Below are 22,020 nucleotides of genomic sequence, written 5' to 3'. Positions count from 1 at the left end.
GTTCGTTGGAGATCAATCAGTATCAGTTTTGAGGGACTCCGGCTGTGAGCGCTGTATTGTCCGGACGTGTCTAGTGAGAGATGAAGATCGCACTGATGAGGCAGAGAGTGTATATTAGCTGATGGACAAAAACATGATGTTCCTGTTGCTTATTTGTTGACACACCATACTTTAAAGGTAAAGTACGTGCTTGGTGTATGGACAACCCGGTATATGATGTGTTACTTGGTAAAATTTAGGGAACAAGGAAGCCACATGAACCAGATGAGGATTGGAAGCGAGATGAAGGATTGGATGCGCTTGTTGTACAGACAATGGCACAGAAGCGGAAAGAGAATAAGCCTTACCGTCCGATCAAGGTTCCTAGCCCGAAAGACTTAGGGTCGCCAGTAGATATCAAGAATGCTCAGAAGGAGGATGACAGTCTGAAAACTATTTGGGAGATTGCGAAGAATGGAACTACCAAAGTGCGGTTAGATGGTGGGCAATCCATAGGACTGTTGTTTAGGGAATTTAAGAGCCCTACATGTGCAGTGAACAGTTGTTCAAACAATTTGTTGTTCCTAAAGTGTATAGACCGACAGTCCCACAGTTAGCTCATGAGTCGATGATGGCATGTCATATGGGAGCGAAGAGGACATTTGGCCAGGAATCACATCTGACGTAACAAGATACCGCAGGTCATGTGATGTTTGTCAGAGGACTTAACCAAAAGGAAAAGTTGGAAAAGTGCCGGTTGGATCTATGCCGTTGATAGACATTCCTTTCATCGAGTAGCAATAGATATTGTGGGACCAATGGATACAGTGACGGAGAGGGGTAATCGGTATATACTTACCTTAGTTGACTATGCGACGAGGTACCCTGAAGCAAATGTTGCGAAGGATGTATGCTGAAAGACCTCTTGACTGGGACAAGTACATAAGCGCTTTGTTGTTTGCTTATAGGGAAGTGACGCAGGAAAGTCTTGGTTTTCCCCATTTGAGTTACTCTATTGACGTAAGTTGCGGGGGCCGATGATGAAGGAATTGTTGACCAAGGATATTCCAGATCCTGATACTAAGACTACCTATCAATATGTGATTGATCTGAAGGAGCGTCTGCAGGAGACCTGCAATATTGCTCAAACCTGAGATCAGCAAGGACTCGTCAAGCAGCCTACTACAATAGGAAGGCGAAGGATAGGATGTGCTGCTTCCAACTAAGAGGAATAAGTTGTTAATGCAATGGAAAGTGCCGTTTGTTATATGTTAAATGAAGAGAAGAAGGGTTCCATGGACAACAAGGTCAATGTTGATGGCAAGGCAAATAAGTACCATATCAACCTTTTACGGCTATATGTGGACCGCAGTTGTGAAAGATGTACCAGGAGTACTATCGGTAATATCAGCTATGGCTATTGAAGAAGACGACGGTAATGATAATACCTTTCCAGGTGAAGGCATTGTTACACCACCTAAACCAACGAGGACCGATACATCTGAAGATGTACTCATATCAGAGTTGCTCAGTGAGAAACAGAAGAAAGAGGTGCATGATATGCTAGATGAGTTTGAGGATACTCTTACAGGTGTTCCAGGAAAAACCAATCTTGGAGAACATGATGTTATAACATTGACAGATTAGCCAGTCAGAGCAAAGAGTAACAACATACCCTACAACATGAAAGCGACCATACAAGACGAGGTCAAGAAGATGTTGAAGATGGGCGTGATAACTCCATCAGAGTCACCATATTCTGCTCCTGTTGTGATTGTCAAGAAAAAAGATGGCAGCAATAGATTTTGTATCGATTATCGACAGCTCAACAGAGTATCTTTGCGGGGTTATCAGGACATCGTTATTTTTCGCGCCTGGACCTCAGCAAATGATATTGGCAGTTGCCAATGGCAAAATCAGCAAAACAGAAAACTGCATTTTCGACTCCCATGGGCTTGTTCAAATTTTCTTTCATGCCATTTGGTATCGTGAATGCACCCGCTACATTTTGTCGCATCATGAGGAAGTTACTCAGGGATATGACTGGTATAGAGATTTCATAAATGACATTCTGGTGTACAAAAGGACACGGGAAGAATATGCTTCAGTCTTGAGAGAGCTATTCCAGAGGCTGTTGTCATCAAGTCCTATTCTTAAACTTCCAGATATTGAGAAGGAGTTTGTGCTACAATCTGATGCTTTAAATTACGGGCTTGGAGCCGTTCTTCTTCAAGAAGACGAAGGGGTTTTGTTTCCTGTAGCCTACGCCAGCCGGAAGCTGAAGGGCGGTGAAATATCATACGCTGTGGTAGAGAAAGAATGCCTGGCGGGGATATGGGGATCCTGAATTTTCAGAAGTACCTTTATGGACGGAAGTTCATTCTTGAGACTGATCACCAGCTACCTCTATACCTCAACAAGATGAAAGGTACAAACGCAAGACTCATGCGGTGGGCGTTGCAGATACAGCCATATCGTTTCACGATCAGGGCAATCAGAGGTAAAGACAACGTTAGTGCAAATTGTCTTAGTAGGTTGTAGGTTGTGTGAATTCACAGTATTTGTATGCATTCCAGTAATAGTAGTAAATGTCTTATGTGTTGTTTAGAAACAAAATCTGTTTTCCATTATATCATTTCTCGAAATGGGGGCATGTGTCCCATATCGACATTTGGGTTTGATATTTGACCTTTATAAAGGCAAGCAAGTCGAAAGTTAAAATGTAAGTATGTTCGAATTTCGCGGGTAAGAGGAAGCGCGCAAATTGCCTGGGTGCACGGACGGTCAGTGGATCGAGCGGGCAGGTAAACAATGGCGTAGTAGCGGTGATCGTATGGCAGTGGATACTACGGGATAGATATTGGAAATATAAGTGAATAAGCGTGAAATTCAGCTCACGGTAAGTATCGTTTATTTTCTTGTAGATATGTATGTAATCCGGCTGTAAGTTTGATGATTCTGTGAATGTTTGAAGGTATAATTAGTATCGTATCTATATATTCACTACAGTATACAGGTGTGCTATATATGTACGGTGAGCAGTGAGTGCAATCGTGTGTTTGTTTGATGTTTTGACGATTAGTAGGATTCATATTCATAATCCTAAACTAGATGTTTGTTTACTATAGTAAAGTATATGAATTACAAATAATGTTGTTTATAGTAATAGTACTTATGCTAGCGAACGATGGAGGTTTGTAAAATATCTTATGAGTTCAGTTGTGTTATATGTATTATCATGGAATATAGTCAGGGATAAAATGAATCTATATGTAATGGATAAGGAATAATGTTTAGCAATGTAGTGAATTTCGTTATTAATTTGTTGTAGCTTATTATTACCCAGTCAGGACTACGATCGACTGAGGAGTAAAACTATGGAAGCCCGTAATGGGCGACAGCCCGTTCCACTTATGTACTACTATACGCAGACTACAGACGCATATAGATAGTCTTTGTATGTCCATGAATAGACATTCATGCGTAGGAGATGTTTATCCTGAGAGGGTTATGTCATGAGTATACATTTCCCGTATATTGACACCTATGTAACGACCGGAAGTGTCCGACAACATACTGCGGTATGATGACCCGCTGGTGTCAAGGAGGTATACTTTGATCGTGCGTGGAGACATTCAGCAGCTGAGATACAGTTCAGCTGTATCCTAACGGTTACCGTATTGGAACATTACTGAACAGATGTGTGTTCGTCAACGAAGGGTTACATAGGCTATATAGAGTTAGACTTTGTTGTATATTATACAAATATAGCATTTTAATGAGGTCAATACATGGTTATATCGACCAAAGAAAAAGTATTGCGTCCGAGGTCGATTTTTTTTCTGTGGTCGATATAACCATGTATTAACCGAAATCAAAATGCTATAATTGTTTTATTATTTTTCTGGATTTTTTACATATTGAAATGAGTGTGAAACTAAATGAGCATCGCATTGTAAATTCTGCTTCGTGATGACAGTTACAATCCTATGATTTTGTGACAAGTATAATTCAAAAACAACATATGAAACAGTATCAGTTGATGCACTTCCAGCTTTTATTACATGAACCCAGTGCATGCGTGTTTGTAAATTGCATACATGTACATGTACTCCATTATACATTTAGCTCCATGTCTTAAGGACACAGACAATTAAATGTATTGTTTGTTCTCCGTTGAAATATTACACTTCGACGTCAAACATATATTAACAGATTAAGATACATTATCTTATGCTTAGTACTCAATTCCGTAAGATAAAAATCGTATACATACATTAGGATTAGCCTAGGCCTAATGTTGTAAGTAGCCTAGGTGGAATTTTAAAAATAAATATCAATCGTTTTCACTATTCAATGGCTCCAGACGCTTAATGAATGGTATTCGATTATTTCCTACTCTCCTACCGTGTTCATATTGAAAATTTAGAAGCTTAAACTGTAGTCATCAGCTGAAAGTCATCATCATCTTTGATAGAAACCGAAACAATCAACGTCGTCTGTCACATTTTGTGGCGATTCAAACTCAGGTCATCAAAGAGTTTGTTTCAAAGCGCCAGGAACACGAAGCGTTTTGGTAACGTACAAAATGTAGGTGATAACGTTATCTAAAAATAACCGTGCAATATACTTTTTTATCGGTGATCACGTGGCGTGTTTTTGACTAATGAGAAGTGACAAAAAATCCAGAAAAATAATAACGACTATATGACGACTGGGAGAAGCTACAAGACTTTGATAGTGTTATATAACTGTTTATGTAATATTTATGTGTAGGATAGGGTATATGTATATTAGATTGGCTAGGTTTCATAATAATATATGTGTAAGGATACTGATTTGTACAAGAGGTGTATGAGGAACTGCAGTGTGAGTGTTGGAGAGTATGCCTTTAACAATGTATTTGTTCATGTACATATTGTAAATAAATGTATATATTGTACTCAGTACTCATTGTAGTGATTTCACCAAAACTGCAGCATCACTATACTCGGCATACGTTTAAATCTATTAGTAGGCATACATATATCGCCCCTTATAACATTTAACCGGTATATTGAAATTAATAACCAGAAAAAGAGCATGTATGCATTTATTTGAGAGCTTGAAATATTTTGTTTACAACACAAATAGAGGAAACATGTACAGTGAAGTTTATATATAAGCGTAAAATAGGTCAGAGGTATACTTTAAAAGAGAGTTTATTTCCGTTGTATCACCGCTTTCCGCATAAGTTATTGTAATAAAATTACCGATACAAACAAACAAATCAAAATACATGACTTCTTATACAGCAGGCGATAAATAAAACGTTTCGCTATGTCCGGCACAGGCTGTATGTGTGCACGATTAATTCGGATTTATCGCTATTTGAATATTTTGACAGCCTTTACACATATCTCTCAGCTTTATTTAATGCACTAAGCACAGGTGTAGCAAGCAAATATAAGCAAAAATAATTTAATTTTAGCGAACACAGCATTTCAACTGAGCTTCCTTTCTTATTTAAGTATGAGTTAAGCAAACCTGTATAATACCTTGACTTGAAACAACTGTTCTGACATTACACCCAGTAAATCCGGCGTCTCCCAGAGATTTTTCAATGGCGTTGCACTGAGCTCTGTACTGGGACATGATGTTGATACACTTGCGCTGTACTTTCTCGATCTTCACTAGGCGGTGAAACGTCTTAACCTGACAATAAAAACAAGGCACAATTGATCTCAAACGGCACAGTGAATTGGCGGTTTGATTTGTTCAAAACTACAATTAAAGACCCTAATGTTTAAATCGCGTTAGAAAATAAATCCAACAATATCCAAGCATAATTCCTATTCTTGCACCTTTAAATTAATAATTGTTTTAAATGATTTTTTTTAGAAATTGAATGTTTGCCTTGCACCACTTGAGATTATTACAGAAAAAGACTGCTTGCATTATATGACAACTTGCCGACGATTACTAGTCGGTAGGTTGAAGCACACAAAATGTCACCTCCTCTATACAACGGTGTTAAAATAAGAATTCAATCACATTGATAGGCAAAATTAGTCATATTTATTTTGGCAAGGAACCGATTCTTTCTCTTGATAGGAAAAATATTTTTAAAATATCATTTAAAGTATGCATATCAAGTGTAGCAGATTTTAATGGTGATGCGATCGCCATCTAGCTTCGCGCTAGTGGGAATTTCTCTTTAACGCAGTCGGAATTACGGGGTCGTGGATTCGAGTCCGGCTAATGGCACACTACTCTTGTCTTAATACACAAGCAGGCATGCAAGCAAACAATCAAAAACAGATAAATACATACTACTTGATTAACCTCCTGTTGGTTACTACATGACCGTTCACTGCCTTCATCTGTCGAGACAGTGAGATATTCCTCTTGTCCCTCTACATGATAAAAGATGTATCGATGAGATGGATCTTTCCATAATCTCAAAGGATAATATTCTTTCCATAGTGAAGACTCTTCAGTGATCAACATATCGTCGTAAAACTGGGTCGAAACAAAGTGACATATTGAAGGATGCTGAAATAAGAAAAAAATAGATTTAACAAGTAAAATTCAGTTCATTTTACACTTCATCGACTTATGCGAAAATGATTTGTAAACTTTTATAACCCGTTTAAAATGCTTCGTTATGAATTTATTATTTAAATAATTGATAGAGAAAAGTTTAGTAATTTTTACGAATCTATGTTCAATTCTGTTGTAGATTTGCTCTATTGCATCGAGTTCTATTTTTTTTTTAATTTATTGGTTTTGTCTAAAACATTCCTCATGTTAAATGGTTGAAAACATGAAATGAAACATGCAATATGACTAAAAACAGAAATGCAATTATTTAGCATACACACCATGCGGTATTGTCTCTTGAGCATTATTGCTTTGTCTGAATATCGTTCAAAGAGTGACGTCTCCAGGCCCAACTTTGCTGCATCATGGCATGTTACAACAGGTCTAAGTTGTTTGTGATCACCGATAAGCACAACTTGTTCTGCTTGTGTCGCAATGATTGCGGCCATACATTCTGGTTCTGTGCACATCCCACATTCGTCCATGATGCATTGTCCAATCCTATCTTTTACCGCTCTCACGATCGTCGGATTTGTTGCCATCGTAGTTGTGCAGAAGATGACGTCATAGTGCTTGAGTTCTTCGAGTTTGGCCTTGTACTTCAATGTTTTGAAATCTTTCATTTTTGTTTTAAATTCCGTTGCCTTTTCAGGGTTTTTTATGGAGGGAAGATCACCTTTGAACTTACTGAAGTATGTGTCATATTCCCTTATTTCTTTCGCGTGTGGTTTGCCAGCCATCCGGATCAGGTGGTGAAGAGATTCGGCCCACAGGTCTTTATCGGGCTGCTGATCCTGTTTTCGAGAATTGATTTTGCCTGGGATGGGATAATCGCAACATTCATGTGCAGAGCCATAAACACGGACAAACTTTGGCGCTTTATTCCCAAGTAATTTCTTTGTCAGCTCTTAAAAGTGAATAAAACGAACATCACTGTTGAATTTGGATTTATTTCTTCTAAACCATGCTCACTGTTAATAGGTTACATTGTACTTTATGGTTAATATTGACGAAGAAGCTATTATAGTGCATCAATGGCTCACTGATATTAATTACAATAAAATAAGAATATCTTTATGGTTTATACTTTATAAGTGCTCATGAGTTTCATTATTCGGAATGTCAATGATGATAGATATATATACCGTCAATTTAAGCGGCGAAAGTGAGGAGTGTACGTATGTACACAATTGTAGGTTAAATATTGTGTTTCTTCTGGATAACTAACGAAGCTAAAGCTAATTAGAACATCACATGACAAAATACTGTCTCCTGAATGTCTACACACATTGGTACTATGGCGCAATGTTGCCCACATCTCCGGGGACTGTTGACGTTACGAAATAGTGAACGTGAATTTGTTGCGACGTCACTATAGCACGACGTCTTTTATAGCGTTGCGTTTTAGCAAGTTATATTGCCAATGTTTGTTTTATTAGGTAGTGTGTGAATAAACATAAAAGGGGAACATTTGAGGTTTTGTAAAAACGTAGAAATGAGCTGATAAAATAAAGGTTAAGTTACAACACAATGTAAGAAATGAAATCGTTTATAGTTCTACACAAAAACTCATGAATTGAATTTATTTCTGATTTTTCTGTTTTCGATCGATAACGTGTCATTTGGTGATCTCAAATGTTTGTCATGCAATGCAAATTATTTTGTTTTCACCATCAGTGCCAAACTAATCCATACATTGTCTTATTAGAATAACAATACCTACATGCTACGTGGTCGACTGATTTGTTTGAAGGACCACAGAAAATGATTTGTTTCCGATCGGTATCTTTTAGTGCAAGTTGCTTGTTTCTCTTCGTGAAGAGATACAGGAGTTTAATGCCAGTGTATGTCTTTCCTGTTCCTGTTAACACGAACGTAAACGGAATCACACAACGAAACAGAAGTTTCTAAATTTAAATCTAATTTAAAAAAGTGTTGTAAAATAAGTTATATATATTAGATTACGAAATGGTTACAATCAAGTGTCGATTTCATGAGCAATAAGTGTCAAAGCACATCGGCAGTGACCACATTTTTCATTTATCAACAAAGAAACCAAAAACAATCGTATTATTTTCCCCAAACAATGTAAGGATCAAAACCATGATTTGGTATATTTTCTGGTCACAACAATACAGGCTTTAGTCAATATTTCATACAGTATACATTGTATATAATATCGCATTTTCCGAGATGTAAATAATAGATACCTACCAAAATATCTGTAAATTGACAGAAATATTTCTAAAAACACTTGATATAGTCACAGTTTAGTTTCGTAGAACGGATTTTCCGTAAAAAAATCTTTGTTTTTATTTCATACTGGAAGTAAATCTTATTAATACGAAATCAACTAAAACACCACAACTACAGAACGTTTAATTCATGTTAACCGCGTAATGCAGGAGCAATATAAAAGAAAGTAAAGGACATAGAATCTAGCAAATAAATGAGCAAAGGAATCTAAAATGACGATTTTACCTGGAGGGCCTTGAATCAGTGTAAAATCAGTTGACAAAGATGCAACTATGGCCTCATTTTGTTCATGGTTATTATTGGGTAGTTTAGTTCCGTCCACATCAGTTTGCAATGAATACCCGTCGACCTCTGTTAAAAAGATATATAAAGACATTGTTTTCAAATTCAACTTAATCTACATGTGTATATCAAATCATTGAAATTAATTGAATGGGGATCTTACAGTGTCAACTCACCTGATATTGGGAGACTTTTCCCGAGCGCAACCGACTGTATCAAGCTATTGGCAGACTCAAGACACTTCAGAGCTGATTCTGGTCGTCTGAAATGATACATATAATATAAAATATTTTTGTGTGAAATAATAATACACTAATTAATACACTACATATTATATACACTAAATAGCGTATACTATTAGTGTGGCCTTTCATGTTCAAGTTCTCAACAAATTATTTTTTTTCTGAATGGCAATACTAATGTTCAGAATTTAATCCCTAATGCCGGAGAAAACGATCAATTACTGGATTAAAAACAAAAAAATTAAAATAGAACAGGTGTGCATTATATATGCTCTGACGTTATGATAACGAAATTTCAAATGCTTCTTGAAGTCGAAATCCTAGTGTATTATGTTCTGCAAAAATAGCTTTGAACTCACCTGATAGACACGGGAGTAATCATAAGCTCAACACTACATAATGGCTTGCCTCTTCCATTGGTCAACTGTTGAGGCGGCGGCGGACTTGTCGGATGCAACAGGAAACGAACTTTCCACACATCGGATTCCTTTACTTCTTGTATGCTTTCAATTTGCCCATGTGCTAGCCAAATGCGTCTTCTCTCGGGGTGATCCTTTGGCAACGATGATGACGAATCATTCAAGTGATATGAACATTTGAAACAGAGAAAATCTGAACTTTTGCGAGCGATAACGTTTTCTTTCTTTTCTTCTCGGTTTCCATCATTCAAAATGGCTTCTATTGGTGAACAACTGAATTTGATGTTCCTGTCGTCACAGAACAATTTTGTTAACTTGAACGTCCCATGACGATTATATAGTTTGATTGGCACGTCATTGATTGTGATAGAATCAGCTTTGGCTGCCATCGTTGCGGCTTCCATCCACAGTAAAGGCAACCATGTTTTCAGATAAGAATCAACCGTGTCATACTGATGCCTATTTCCTGTTCTTCTAGCATACTTAGTGAGATACCTCAAGGGATCTTTGGTGTGCAACAGACATAGCTTCACATTGTTTGTAAGTTCCAGCAGTTGAGGTGACGGTTCTAACACCCCTTTATATATATCCGCACCTAGCTGAACCGACATAATTTGTGCATGATTGAACGACACGGAGAATTGACAGAACTGCAATGGAATCGCATTTTCCCTTTCCTCGCAGCTAACATCGTTCACTGTCTCTGTACACGCTGGAACAAAATCTCTCATTTGATCATGTTCGTAAAATGGAGCGCTAATAGACATTGTTTTCTTGAATTCAGTCTTATTTCTGGTGGTGCAGGCCTTTAAGATATCTATCCAGCGCGTATGTTCTTGAAAGGTTGCTCTTTGATGTGGGTCTATGCGTAGCTGCTTTTGAAACCTCGTAGCTCGTCCAAACCCTGTATGTGAATAGATACGCTTTCTCCAGGTCAGAGATAAGATATCGAGCGGTCTTCTGGTATCTTGTTTTATTTCAGGCTTACGTGACACATTAAGCAGTTTAAGAGGAATCTCTTTGCTCCTTGGCGTGAAGGATTTCTTCCCTGGGAAGTAGATGGACATTTTGTCATTAGTTATTTCTTCAACGAATCCATTGCACAGAGTTGGACTGTTTCGGAGTTCATGACCACAATACAATGCTTTACATTTGTTCTCAAACAGTTTTGCCCGTCTTGACACTTGGTTCAGATGGATACATATTTCTTCGATTTCATCTTGTCTGTATGGTGAGGGTGTTTGATCGATTGCAGCGTGGATAAGGCGTTGATTTACCAGGTCTGTATATCGACGAATCGGTGACGTACACTGCAAGTATGGCGATATGCGTAGGTCGAAATGTTTGAAGTCTCCGGATTTCACGTGGCATTTATACTGGGCTAGCTCTTGAAACGACCTCCACTCGCGGAGTGCCAGAGCTTGCTCTGGGTGCAATTCGTCACATCCAATGACCGCCCACGCTTTCTGAAAATCTCCCTTCATAGCACATTGCTCCAGAAATGACCATACCCACGATTGTATTTCTATAGGGATTGGTTTTTCATTGTTTTGTTGAACGTTTGATATAAGTAATTGCCTTTGTTGTGATGGAAGAATAGTTGTCTTTTGGAGTCGTAAGATCAGATCAGTAGTGATTGGATATTTCAATAACCATTGTTTAACTTTTGTTACTTGAGGGGCATTTTGACATCTGAGAATTGGACTATTCGGAACGCTCGAGCACACAAAAATTGCAATGGTTTTGTTGGTAAGAATCATGAATTCCTCTACGAGGTAATGCGCTTCTGGTGAATCTGATGAATTCGAGGTCGTATTGAAACAGCTTTCGACTTTATCATTGCAGCTCATAGCGTCACCAAGACGATTACGCCTGAGATGTTTTGATATCTGAAAAAGTTTTGGAATTTGTGACGAAAATTTGCCGCAAGAGGTATTGCCGTTCACAATAACTTGAACCTCTTCGTATGAAAATTTGCGTCTTGAAACCACAACTGTTTTCTTTATAGAAGGAGGCCCATTGATCAAACTTCCATCAGAATTGAAGCGGAAGAATGTTGAGATTGCCCGCCTTCGTTGATTTGGTACCAAGCTACAGTGATTTTGACTAAGAGGCTCTGGTAACATGTGATAGGCTTGCTTATCATGATAGAACGTCATGGCTCTAAACTGTGCCTCATTGTCTATGTTACCTCCTTTTTGTACAACGGTTGCCACATCTGATATATGGACTCCAATTTCGATTTCTCCGTTTGGTAGTTCTCTCATGCTAAATGCATCATCTAAATCTCTAGAATCCTCAGGATCAATCGTGAAAACCTCTAGCGGTGAAGAATCGTCCGGTTTTGCTTGATCCTGTTCCATTACCAAACGGTTTGCTTCTTTAACCGTTTTTGGTCTGTATGTGGTTGGTATCTGGTGTTGGATTCGGAGGATTTCTAAACCGTTTCCAAGGTTACCTTCCGCTTCCATCACTTTGGTCACAGCTCCTAGTGGATAGACTCCCTCCCAGTGAATGTAAACGACCAGAAATACATATGTATGTATTTTTGTAGGTTCAATGGTAAACTGTTCTTTGAATTTTAAATTTCCTGTCTTCGAATCATATTCAAAAATATCAACATGAGGCATGTTGTTATCGTTTTTTTTCTTTCGATAAAGATGAAGTTTTGGCACTGTTTTATCAAGAGGTTTCATTTTGTGATATTCGAAACTGTCTATTTCACACACAAAAACAGGATGGTCAATGTTGGAAAATCGATTCCTGATTAATCTTCCAACGACCTCCCCGTTTACAGTTCCTACCTTTGGAGAACTTTTCTTGTCATTTCTCAAACATCTCGGATTTGTGAGCACCTTTACGACTACTTCGTCTTCTGTAAAATTTCGTCCGCATTTTGACCGACCACTTATTTCAATGTCTGTCATGTTTGATTCTGGTTTAATCAAAGTGCATATCGATTTGTGTGCTGTTTGTATATGAAGGGTACACCTTTTGTATTTCTGTGGTTGATTTTTAAGGAGGTAGTTTAATTCATCAACAGGCAAATTCACATTGTATTCTGTTTTGTTTTGTTTTCCGTTAGGAAGAGTTGACTGGACAAAGGACTCGGATAAATTCATTCCGCTTAGAATAACGTCACCTTCTTCCAGATATCTTTTGTCCTTCTTATTGAGTAGCTGCACACTTTCGTCAAAGAATGATCTCACTGAAGGTTGTTCATAACAATCGTCCTTGTCGAGATTCAACTTTAAACTGTTGTCAAATCGGCTCGATTCCAACATCTGTATGTCCTCTCCGAAATCGTCCTCACTTTCATCTAAACTCTGGTCCTCTATTGACTTGGCAGAACTAGAGTTATCAGCTGCTTGATTTGTTTGTCTTAAACGAACGGTTTTACGCCTTTTCTTTCTTTTTCGTGCACATTTGTTATGGATCCAAGATGGTTCTTTGAAATGGTCTGTTCCGAGATCAACGTCCTCCCAGCTCTGTGTCTTCATAAAGCAGCACACAAGTTCGACTTTTCTTGATTTTGCTACAAAAGAATCAAAATTATTTATGACTTTATCAAATGGCAAATAACATACAACACTTTACCTACTTAAAATTGAAATTACAAAGTACCTTCGATTTTGTCAAAATTTGAAGGAGAAAACAACTGCTTATAGTGATTGACCATTTGACATTATGAAAAGTTTAAAATTAATTGCTGTTATTACATGTAGGTCTATGGTCGAATGAATGCGCATATTATTTGGGCGAGTTTACCTTATATTATAGATCACCAAACAAATTGTTAATAACTTTTAACTCTGAAGTGTGAATATATATACAGAAGTCATCTTGTAATTTACAGTAATCGACGCATCGTCCTGGCTTTGTTTAATTTGTTACACGCGTTTTTTATTCTTAGCTTACACACTTCATGCACACTAAATGCTTTATGTTTTATCCTCCTAAAACCAATTATTAGAGTTATAAGAAAATAATTCAATTTCATATGTTACACTCATTTCCATTGGTTAGATCTTTGAGGTTATTTTTCCATAGACCGAAAAAAGTTGTATGTCAAGTATTATGATGTCATACATACAGGACGTTTTCGCGGGGTATTTTAAAAGCGGCACAGTCATTGGCCAAACTGAACTATTGGATAAGATATCAATACGCCACAACTCTATTTGTAATATTGTTAAAGTAAGTAAAATCACGGAAATTTTAAGCTTAATTAGTGCCTGATTGAGTTATCTAAATTATATTATAAGCATTATCTTTTGGGTTTATGAAGTCATATACAAAAACGGACGGACATACTTTTTCATAGACGCGAAGAATGTCCTTCCATTTTTTGTCTATGACTTCATAATCTCAAAAGATATTAAAATAATGTTTAAATATTATAACAAATGGTTATATAATAAAAGAACAAAGCCTCAGACCCTACATGTTTTTCCACATCCTTTTTAATCACTTTGATTTAGTAAGTTTTGTTAATTCGCGAACGTCTATAAATACATCAGCATTATAACATTGAGTGCTTAGTTTTTATTTTACTAAAATTTTCCGAGCTAATATGAGTGAATTGCCGTTACATGTTATACCTAATTAAAACAATTGTAAATAGAATGTATTACTACTCCAAATAACACCATAAATACTTATTCATAATACCTATATCGATACATCCAACCACCGAATGGATATAATCCATGTTTAGGAAATTAAATCACCTTTACCATTCTTTAGTTTTTTTTTGAAAAAACTTACGTCGACTTCTGTTGTGTTTTACATGTGAATTCTTCAGTTCTTCTCTTCGCCTGCTGTTCTGATAAAGTAATGACAAAGGATTAAAGTGCATTATAGAAATACACCAAACCTCTGACAGCATGTCTTGAAATACACTTTTTTAATATATATAAATACCAGACTATTTCAATATATTTACCAATAGCTATGCGGAACTGCAACCTCTAGCGATATATCTCAAATATACTATCTTTCTCCCTCACTCTCTCTATTTTTTCTCTGTCTCTATCTTTAATACATGAGAAGGATGGTGATGATGAGTAAAAAGATGAGGATATATAGAACAATACAAATAATTATATTTATGAAGAATGTAAAATATGTTTGTTTCTGATTGGTAACGATGAAGGAAATGTACTGCTTTTTTGTAAGAATGTATCCGGAAGAGATAAAAAAAAGTTGCCAAAACATTGTATTAGTTAAAATATATAATTAGTTTCCTAACACAAAAATAAGCATGAAACAACCAAATGCGAGCACATTATCTTATATCAAGCTAAATATATGGTTATTTGAACTAATATCCGATAGAAAAGTTTAAAATCGATCATCAGTTATAGATATAGATATGATAAAATATTAGTGCGATTTATTTTGACTTTGAGAAGTTGATAAACCTACCCGGGTAATCTCATTAATGTTTGTTCCAGCCAACCAATCAGAGTCAGGAACATCGTTTTCATGTAATGTCTTTTCACGCTCCATTGCAGCAATGATAGATGTCTTCAAATCACGTAATGCCTGGGTTTTGACTGAGTTCTTAAAAGAAGAGAACAACTGTAGTTATTTTAAATATCTTAACAGAATCACAACGATATACAAGTAACACAGATATATTACCTCAATACCTCAATGATGAACTGGAAAGAGTGTGATTTTAAAATGAGAACACAGATTAAACCGTTATCTGATCAAGAAAATCGAAAGTGTATTTCACTTTTAAAACAGCTGACGTTTACAAAGACTAGCACGCAAGATATACAGTCCATAATGTTATTAAAGATGCCAGAATCTCATTTACCTTCACCTTTAACTTAAATAATGGAGTAACAATTAGTCTAAATATATATATGAAGTATTTCGAAAAATCGTCAATATAATAAAAAAACCCGTTAACAGACATTAAGGTATGTGAACTGTGTTGAAGGAGTATTTTTCAACGGATTAGCATCTGGCTGAAATGTCAATTGGAACACCGATGCTAAAGTGTACAATACCTTTGTAAGCTCCAGCGCTGTATCTACTTTCTTTAATGCGACATCCATTTTCCCTATCTTCATCAACCCATGGGCCCATGTCTCTAACAGTTCAATATTTTCTGGGTAATTTGCATCTACTGTTTCGATAAAAACATAAATGGGAGATATGTTTTTTTTTTCAAATCAGAAGAAAATGGAGAAAAATGATAGTAGTGATACTGTTATATCTTCATATGTTCTTAATGAGATTTATGTACTTTTAACGCGAAGGAATGACTTATCGTTCAATATTGAATAAGTTAAAGAAATGGCTCTAGCGTCAAATCTTCAATAGTGTATTAGGTTTATTTCTTTAAACAAGACGCTTTCTGTTGGTCTAAGAATTCCCACGTCAGTGTCAGGTTTACTTACATTCTTTGCACTCGTTGACAACATCTGATGCATCACCCTGGAAAATACAGTTTTTCAAGGTTAAAAGCAGTAAGTTGGGCATTTGTAATTCATATTTCATGGTTGACTGTTGAATGTATAGACTTAACAGCGATTTTCCTTGCTGATAAATAAAACTATAGCAATGGAATATCTTAAATGCTTGATTAATGTTTTGCTGTTACGGTATATCTTTGATGAAAATTAATACATGTATATCTATTTCATTTTATTATTCCAATCACTTACATGGAATACGCGGTATCTCAGCAACACAAGTGTTGATTTCAACCATTTGTCGGTGATACATTGAGGTGCCTTTTGACTTTGCAGTAAAGTACGAAAGGTTACTAGGAGACTGCTATGAAAGCACGTATATGCTAGACTGTATTCCGATCCTCCATTTTTACTTCGATCAAGCTCCGCTGTTATTTGTAGCTTTACAGCAATCTTTGATATGTCCTACAAAATAACAAATGTTGGCATATATCATAACGGATTCCAATGGAAACAATACTAAAGCAGATATGTGAAATATACTTTGGTAAATACTGCTTGTGAATGGATTAGAAGTATAAAATTTAAATTCAGTGCATTTCTCACACTTTACGTGAGCCATCCGTATGAAGTAGATACGTTTCTTTCCTTATCTCTACTATTTACAATTGATGTTACAAACATAAATAACATGATTGCTTTTTATTATGCGTTATCATTTTCGTATTTTTCATAACCGTTACTGCCAGTGTAGTGATTATAGCTACGTGATATTGTCATACCTCAATCTGAATAGCCGAAGAAAAGTAATCCTCCCAAAGGATTCTTGCGCAATGCATATGTTCCAGTATATTTAGCTCTTCATCACGCTGATGGAGTATTGCTAGAAAAAAGACTATGATGACAATAATAGGACCAAAAAAAAATTCCACTCTAAAAGTCCAACTTCATCTCCGAAAAAAACTGATAAAGATCCATGACAATGTTAAAGTCGAATCAGAACTTCAATATCGATATTCTAAGATGAACCTCGCATGGATAATTTCTGAGTCAAGAATTATAGTAAAAACGGTAATGTACTAAAGAAAACGTAACCTGGATGGTTTACTCAGTGTACCAATGCTCGGTCTCAAAACCAACCTTTAGTATATCAAATTTAAACGTAATTAAGTGATTAAGTCTGTGTTTCCCTTAATAGCATGGCACTTTTGTGTCTTTGAGAATGAGCACATCTATTGTTTAGTGCCGAAAATTTCTTTCGCTTGTTCTCAATGATAATCAATAACATTGTGCGTGCTTTCTCGACCCTTCCCCCCTCCGCCGTGGTTGTAATTTAGTAATCAGAATCAAATTCGTCGGAAGCGTCTTCGATGTCGATGAACTGATGTTGCAAAAGTCCAGGGATGTTCGAGCTCTTCCAGTTTCCCACCTTGTGATTCACATATTGTATGATGTTCCATATTTCCCCAGCATGATAGAAAAGACACCAGATTCACATTTTTGAAGGGTTGTGTTGGTTCTCCTTAATCCTTAATCTTCGGAGTTCAACTGGTGAGCAGTTCCTTCGCAGATCAGGAAAATAATACTGCTCTTGGAGTTTCTTGTTGGACAGTTCCAAATATTACAATGCAGACTAATGAAATGTGAGTCTTGTTTTCATCATTCACAAGGAACAGTTCTAATCAGTCACCCTACTGTATTATGCGCTGACATTGAAAGATGTCATTCTCTTGGACACCGGCACAGGAAATAGGAAAGACTGATGTCCAGAGCATGCAGAAGGCTACCGGGTATACACAGAACCACTGGACAGTGCTTATGTCTTCACGGATATACCAGATGTGAAACAACCAGCACCTTCAAGAAAGTGGGAAAAGTAGACCATTGAAGACTCTAGAAAAGTTAATAGTTCGCTGCAAGTGCTTTCCAGGCTTAGCGAAGAGTAAAACATTTAACAATTAAAACCTCGTTAATGACCTCTGGGAAATCACCTATGGCACCTATGGTCGCACGAGGGTCCACAAGGTTGATGAATGGTGTATCCTACGAACTATGGAGATTGTGGATCTGGTGTAATTTCCATTATGCTGAGAAGTCTGAAACAGTATATACATGTGAATCACCAGTTAGAATCTGGAAGAGCTCTCACACCCCTGATCCCGTTGTTCCTGATATGAACTCTGGCCATGAATGGTAGATCATGAAAGATGACAAGCTAGAACAACAGTGGTAAACAGGTAATGTACTGTTATATCAGCTCATCGACATCGAAGACGAAGCTCTGGCTCCGACGAATTTAATACTGATAACACTATTACTCTTATTATTCAGACTGCCTGTACCAACTACCAGACATACCCAGTCACTTCAGTGGATAGGGCAGTGAGAGGAGAAAGCACGCACAATGATAATGATTATTATTGAGAACCAGTGAAAGAAATATGTGACACTGTAGTAACCAAATGACATTTTGCTTATGTTATACGCAGGAAATAAACAATAGATGTGCTTCTTTTTAAAGACACTTTCTTTTGAAAACTGTTAATGATATGGACGGAAACATTGCCTTAGCTTATAGCTTACATTTGTTACGCTATCAGTAGGTGTTGTGCAGTAATAAGTATGTTTGAGACGCTACTAGTCTACAAAATATCAAACATAAAAATGGATTATGTTAGAAAATTGTTAAGTCCCATCTAGATATTCAGTCATCTTTAAATTCATTTATTCTACTTATAAATCGTCAATAATCAATCCTCTATTTAGGGAAATTATAATGCACCTGGAAACTATAGTGTCATTGGTTTGCAGTTGGAAAAATAACAATCCTATGCCGAGTATACGCATCAGTTGATGTTTTGTAACCTTACCGATAATTCTATTTTGCATCTCTCTCTATATTTATTTATATATTTGTTGTTGTTTTTAGTGATTGAGAAAAGGTCAAGTAACTGAGTAGGAATAATAGTTTGTTGTATGGAAACATTTTTGCTGCGTCAAGCCAAATATGAAAAATTTGCTAAAAAATTACCATTTTTTATCTTAAATACGATTTTTTGATCTTCTGCATTTCAAATCACCATATGTATTGGATAATTTGGTCCTGGAATATATTTCTCGTTCTTTTGTGGTCATTTTGATACCTTATTTGTCCAATTCGGTTGAAAATGTCAATGTTATGACTATTTTTCACTTTTTAGTGAAATTCGAGTTGGCGGCCATCTTGATGATGTCATAACCGGAAGTTCATCCCAACTTATGCAATGTTAACTTTTTTATTTGTGATCAGTGGGTCAAAGGTAATATGGTAATTAGTATAAAAGACATGATAACGAAATGAACTACCTGTATAGTAAGCCTCCAGTGCCAAAGAATGATTCGAAGTCTGGAAGGAATAAAACGTCACTGTCAGTGGAATTGATATTATCATCGGTTTTATATTAATAGATGATAATCATCTTTAATTTGTGTCTGATTTGATATTGGTTTTGATACAGGAACATTGCAGGAAAATACAAACTATTGATTTTTAAAAGAAATCAGTATAAAGCATTTTCATGTTGTTAAAATTTAGAAGCTTTTTAGTAAAGCCTTTCATTTCGATTCATTGAAAAAGAAAACATTTATTGAGTTATTAAAGTTTGGTTGAAATGGTGACTATATTTAACCTCATTCTTTAATTCAAACTTACCTCTTTAAACAACCCTGCACATTGTAAGAGATAATAAACGTAGTCCAGATATTTCCTATCCTTTTCGGATGTATATGACTGCTCAATACGACGGTAGGTGTCCAATAAAAGTTTCTCTGCGTCATTCTTTCTGTTGTCTTGAACTAGCTGACGGACAGTCGCAATAATTTGATCCAACTCAGGTCGGCGTCCTTCCCTCGGCACATCCTCGTCACAGCTGAGTGAATCTTCAGCACTGTCACCCTCACTGGAGCAGGCATCCATGGCCTGGGCCATCGCTGTATGGTTAACACACACTACTTATCCAAGGATGTGGCCTGGCAATACGAACAACTATACATAAGAGCAGGATGATATTTGAATCTATATCCTCAAATTTGATTTTTTAGCATTCATTACTTTTTTGTTGTTGTGTTTGTGTGAAGATAAGGATATTAAAGATAAAATCATACATAAATTATTTGTTTTCAATAATAATGCTCTAAATAATGATTAACAGGAAGGGAAACTATATTCACAAATACGATTCAATGAACACATACAATACCCATGTATCGATTACTGAGATATCGGGTAGGTATCAACTTACTTTACAACACCAAACGCAAAAATCTTAATTTCAACATAACAGCTGCTAAAAATGTCAAAATTATATTATCGATAGCAAATTTCAGTTGAATGAAATGATACACCACTGACGAATGCTATTTTTTTGTGTTTAAAACAGTAGCAGACGACATTAGTATCTTTCTTCAGTTACAAAAGTTACTTACTTTACACCATTACCAACATTGAAAAGTTTGAGCTTCTTATTTTACATCAAGATAAAACTATTAGAAAAAAATAATTGCGTCCCTTAAGGAATCCATGGCACTATACACTATATGGAATAAAGTACTGATAGCGTATGCACTAAAAGCAAATTTAAAAAATAATTATGTAATTTTGTGTTAGTTAGTCACACATATGCACGATTAAATTTTAAGTATTGTTCGAGTGCTTAGTATCGTTCATGCTCTGTCGGCAGTGGAAAATCTTTAATGAAACTGCTTATGTCATTTACTTGCCTTTATGCTATAATTGAATTGATGGTATGCATGTATATATGATAATGTATTTATACACAGCAGAAAACAAATCCACAATCTAGTGAAGTTCACACATGTATATCGCTAAATTAAGACTTGACATAAATAATGATTTTATAATATCAACTAATTAAACTTATATCTTTCAGCTGATATGTAAAACAAGAGCTATGTTGACAAAATAGTCTGAACTGTACTAGACTATCCGGAACTATTTACTGGGTACAATGATTGATTTTGTGTGGATTACCACTGACTGCTCATACACCTACAGACTTACATATAAATAGACAATGTACAGTACAGATTGTGATTTCAGAAAACACTCGGTGTGGAAATTCTACAGGTCTATTAATAACAGCCACTGTGTGTATCGGAATGTAAACTTGTGCATATGTGTGTTTAATGTAAATAATATACAATACCCATGTATAGATTTATACAGATAATGTAGAAGGATCATCTTACTTCACACCACCATACACACAAAAAGCAGAATTTTAACATAATTTCAGTTAAGAAATGTCAAAATTATATTATCGATAACAAATTCAGTTGAATTATATATATGCACAGTATAATATTCCAGTAAATTTATTGTCTATTTCCATATTTAGAAATATATATATAATAAATTAACTGTTTTCACATGTAACATATTTATACACTGTACTTTATGATTTAATTGTTTGACATGTAATTTATTTTGTGTATTACATCTGAATTAGATTTCTTGGAATAAATAAAGAAAATTACTCCCAAATTATGGCGTATATCTATGATCAATTAAACAGAAATACATACAGGTAATCTTATCTAGTTGATATAACATAGATTGACAAGTCAAGAATATACATCATTAAAATCATGTTAAAGTATACAATAGTTACAATTTATTGATCTCACTCTGAAACTGATATACACGTACATTTATAAAACGTTTTCATCGAATTCATGGTTAAAATGTAGTAGTTTTTATTCGCTGTCAAGGTTCCCATTAATATATCTGTAATGTGTGTACAACGAACTTTGCTTTATAACGAAGTAATT

At 35.9% G+C, this 22,020-nt stretch overlaps 1 protein-coding gene across 1 annotated transcript in view; it reads right to left on the bottom strand.

Annotated features, from left to right (window-relative positions):
• LOC138326529 (3'-5' exoribonuclease HELZ2-like) overlaps positions 1–22,020 on the bottom strand; it is a 30,603-nt gene that overhangs the window by 7,817 nt on the left and 766 nt on the right. Inside the window, exons 2-16 of the mRNA XM_069272628.1 lie at positions 19,883–20,199; positions 19,537–19,576; positions 16,974–17,074; positions 16,444–16,656; positions 16,177–16,213; positions 15,784–15,902; positions 15,188–15,325; positions 14,528–14,585; positions 9,701–13,295; positions 9,276–9,361; positions 9,043–9,168; positions 8,238–8,422; positions 6,843–7,466; positions 6,292–6,513; positions 5,517–5,673 (exon numbers count right to left, since the gene is read on the bottom strand). Of these exons, the coding sequence (XP_069128729.1) occupies positions 5,517–5,673; positions 6,292–6,513; positions 6,843–7,466; positions 8,238–8,422; positions 9,043–9,168; positions 9,276–9,361; positions 9,701–13,295; positions 14,528–14,585; positions 15,188–15,325; positions 15,784–15,902; positions 16,177–16,213; positions 16,444–16,656; positions 16,974–17,074; positions 19,537–19,576; positions 19,883–20,158 (5,977 nt within the window). The 5' untranslated portion in view covers positions 20,159–20,199. The remainder of the gene's footprint in view (positions 1–5,516; positions 5,674–6,291; positions 6,514–6,842; positions 7,467–8,237; positions 8,423–9,042; positions 9,169–9,275; positions 9,362–9,700; positions 13,296–14,527; positions 14,586–15,187; positions 15,326–15,783; positions 15,903–16,176; positions 16,214–16,443; positions 16,657–16,973; positions 17,075–19,536; positions 19,577–19,882; positions 20,200–22,020) is intronic.

This window comes from Argopecten irradians, chromosome 6, assembly GCF_041381155.1.
Source record: "Argopecten irradians isolate NY chromosome 6, Ai_NY, whole genome shotgun sequence".
NCBI classification, from domain to species: Eukaryota; Metazoa; Mollusca; class Bivalvia; order Pectinida; family Pectinidae; genus Argopecten; species Argopecten irradians.
This window is presented reverse-complemented; position numbering and strand designations above follow the sequence as displayed.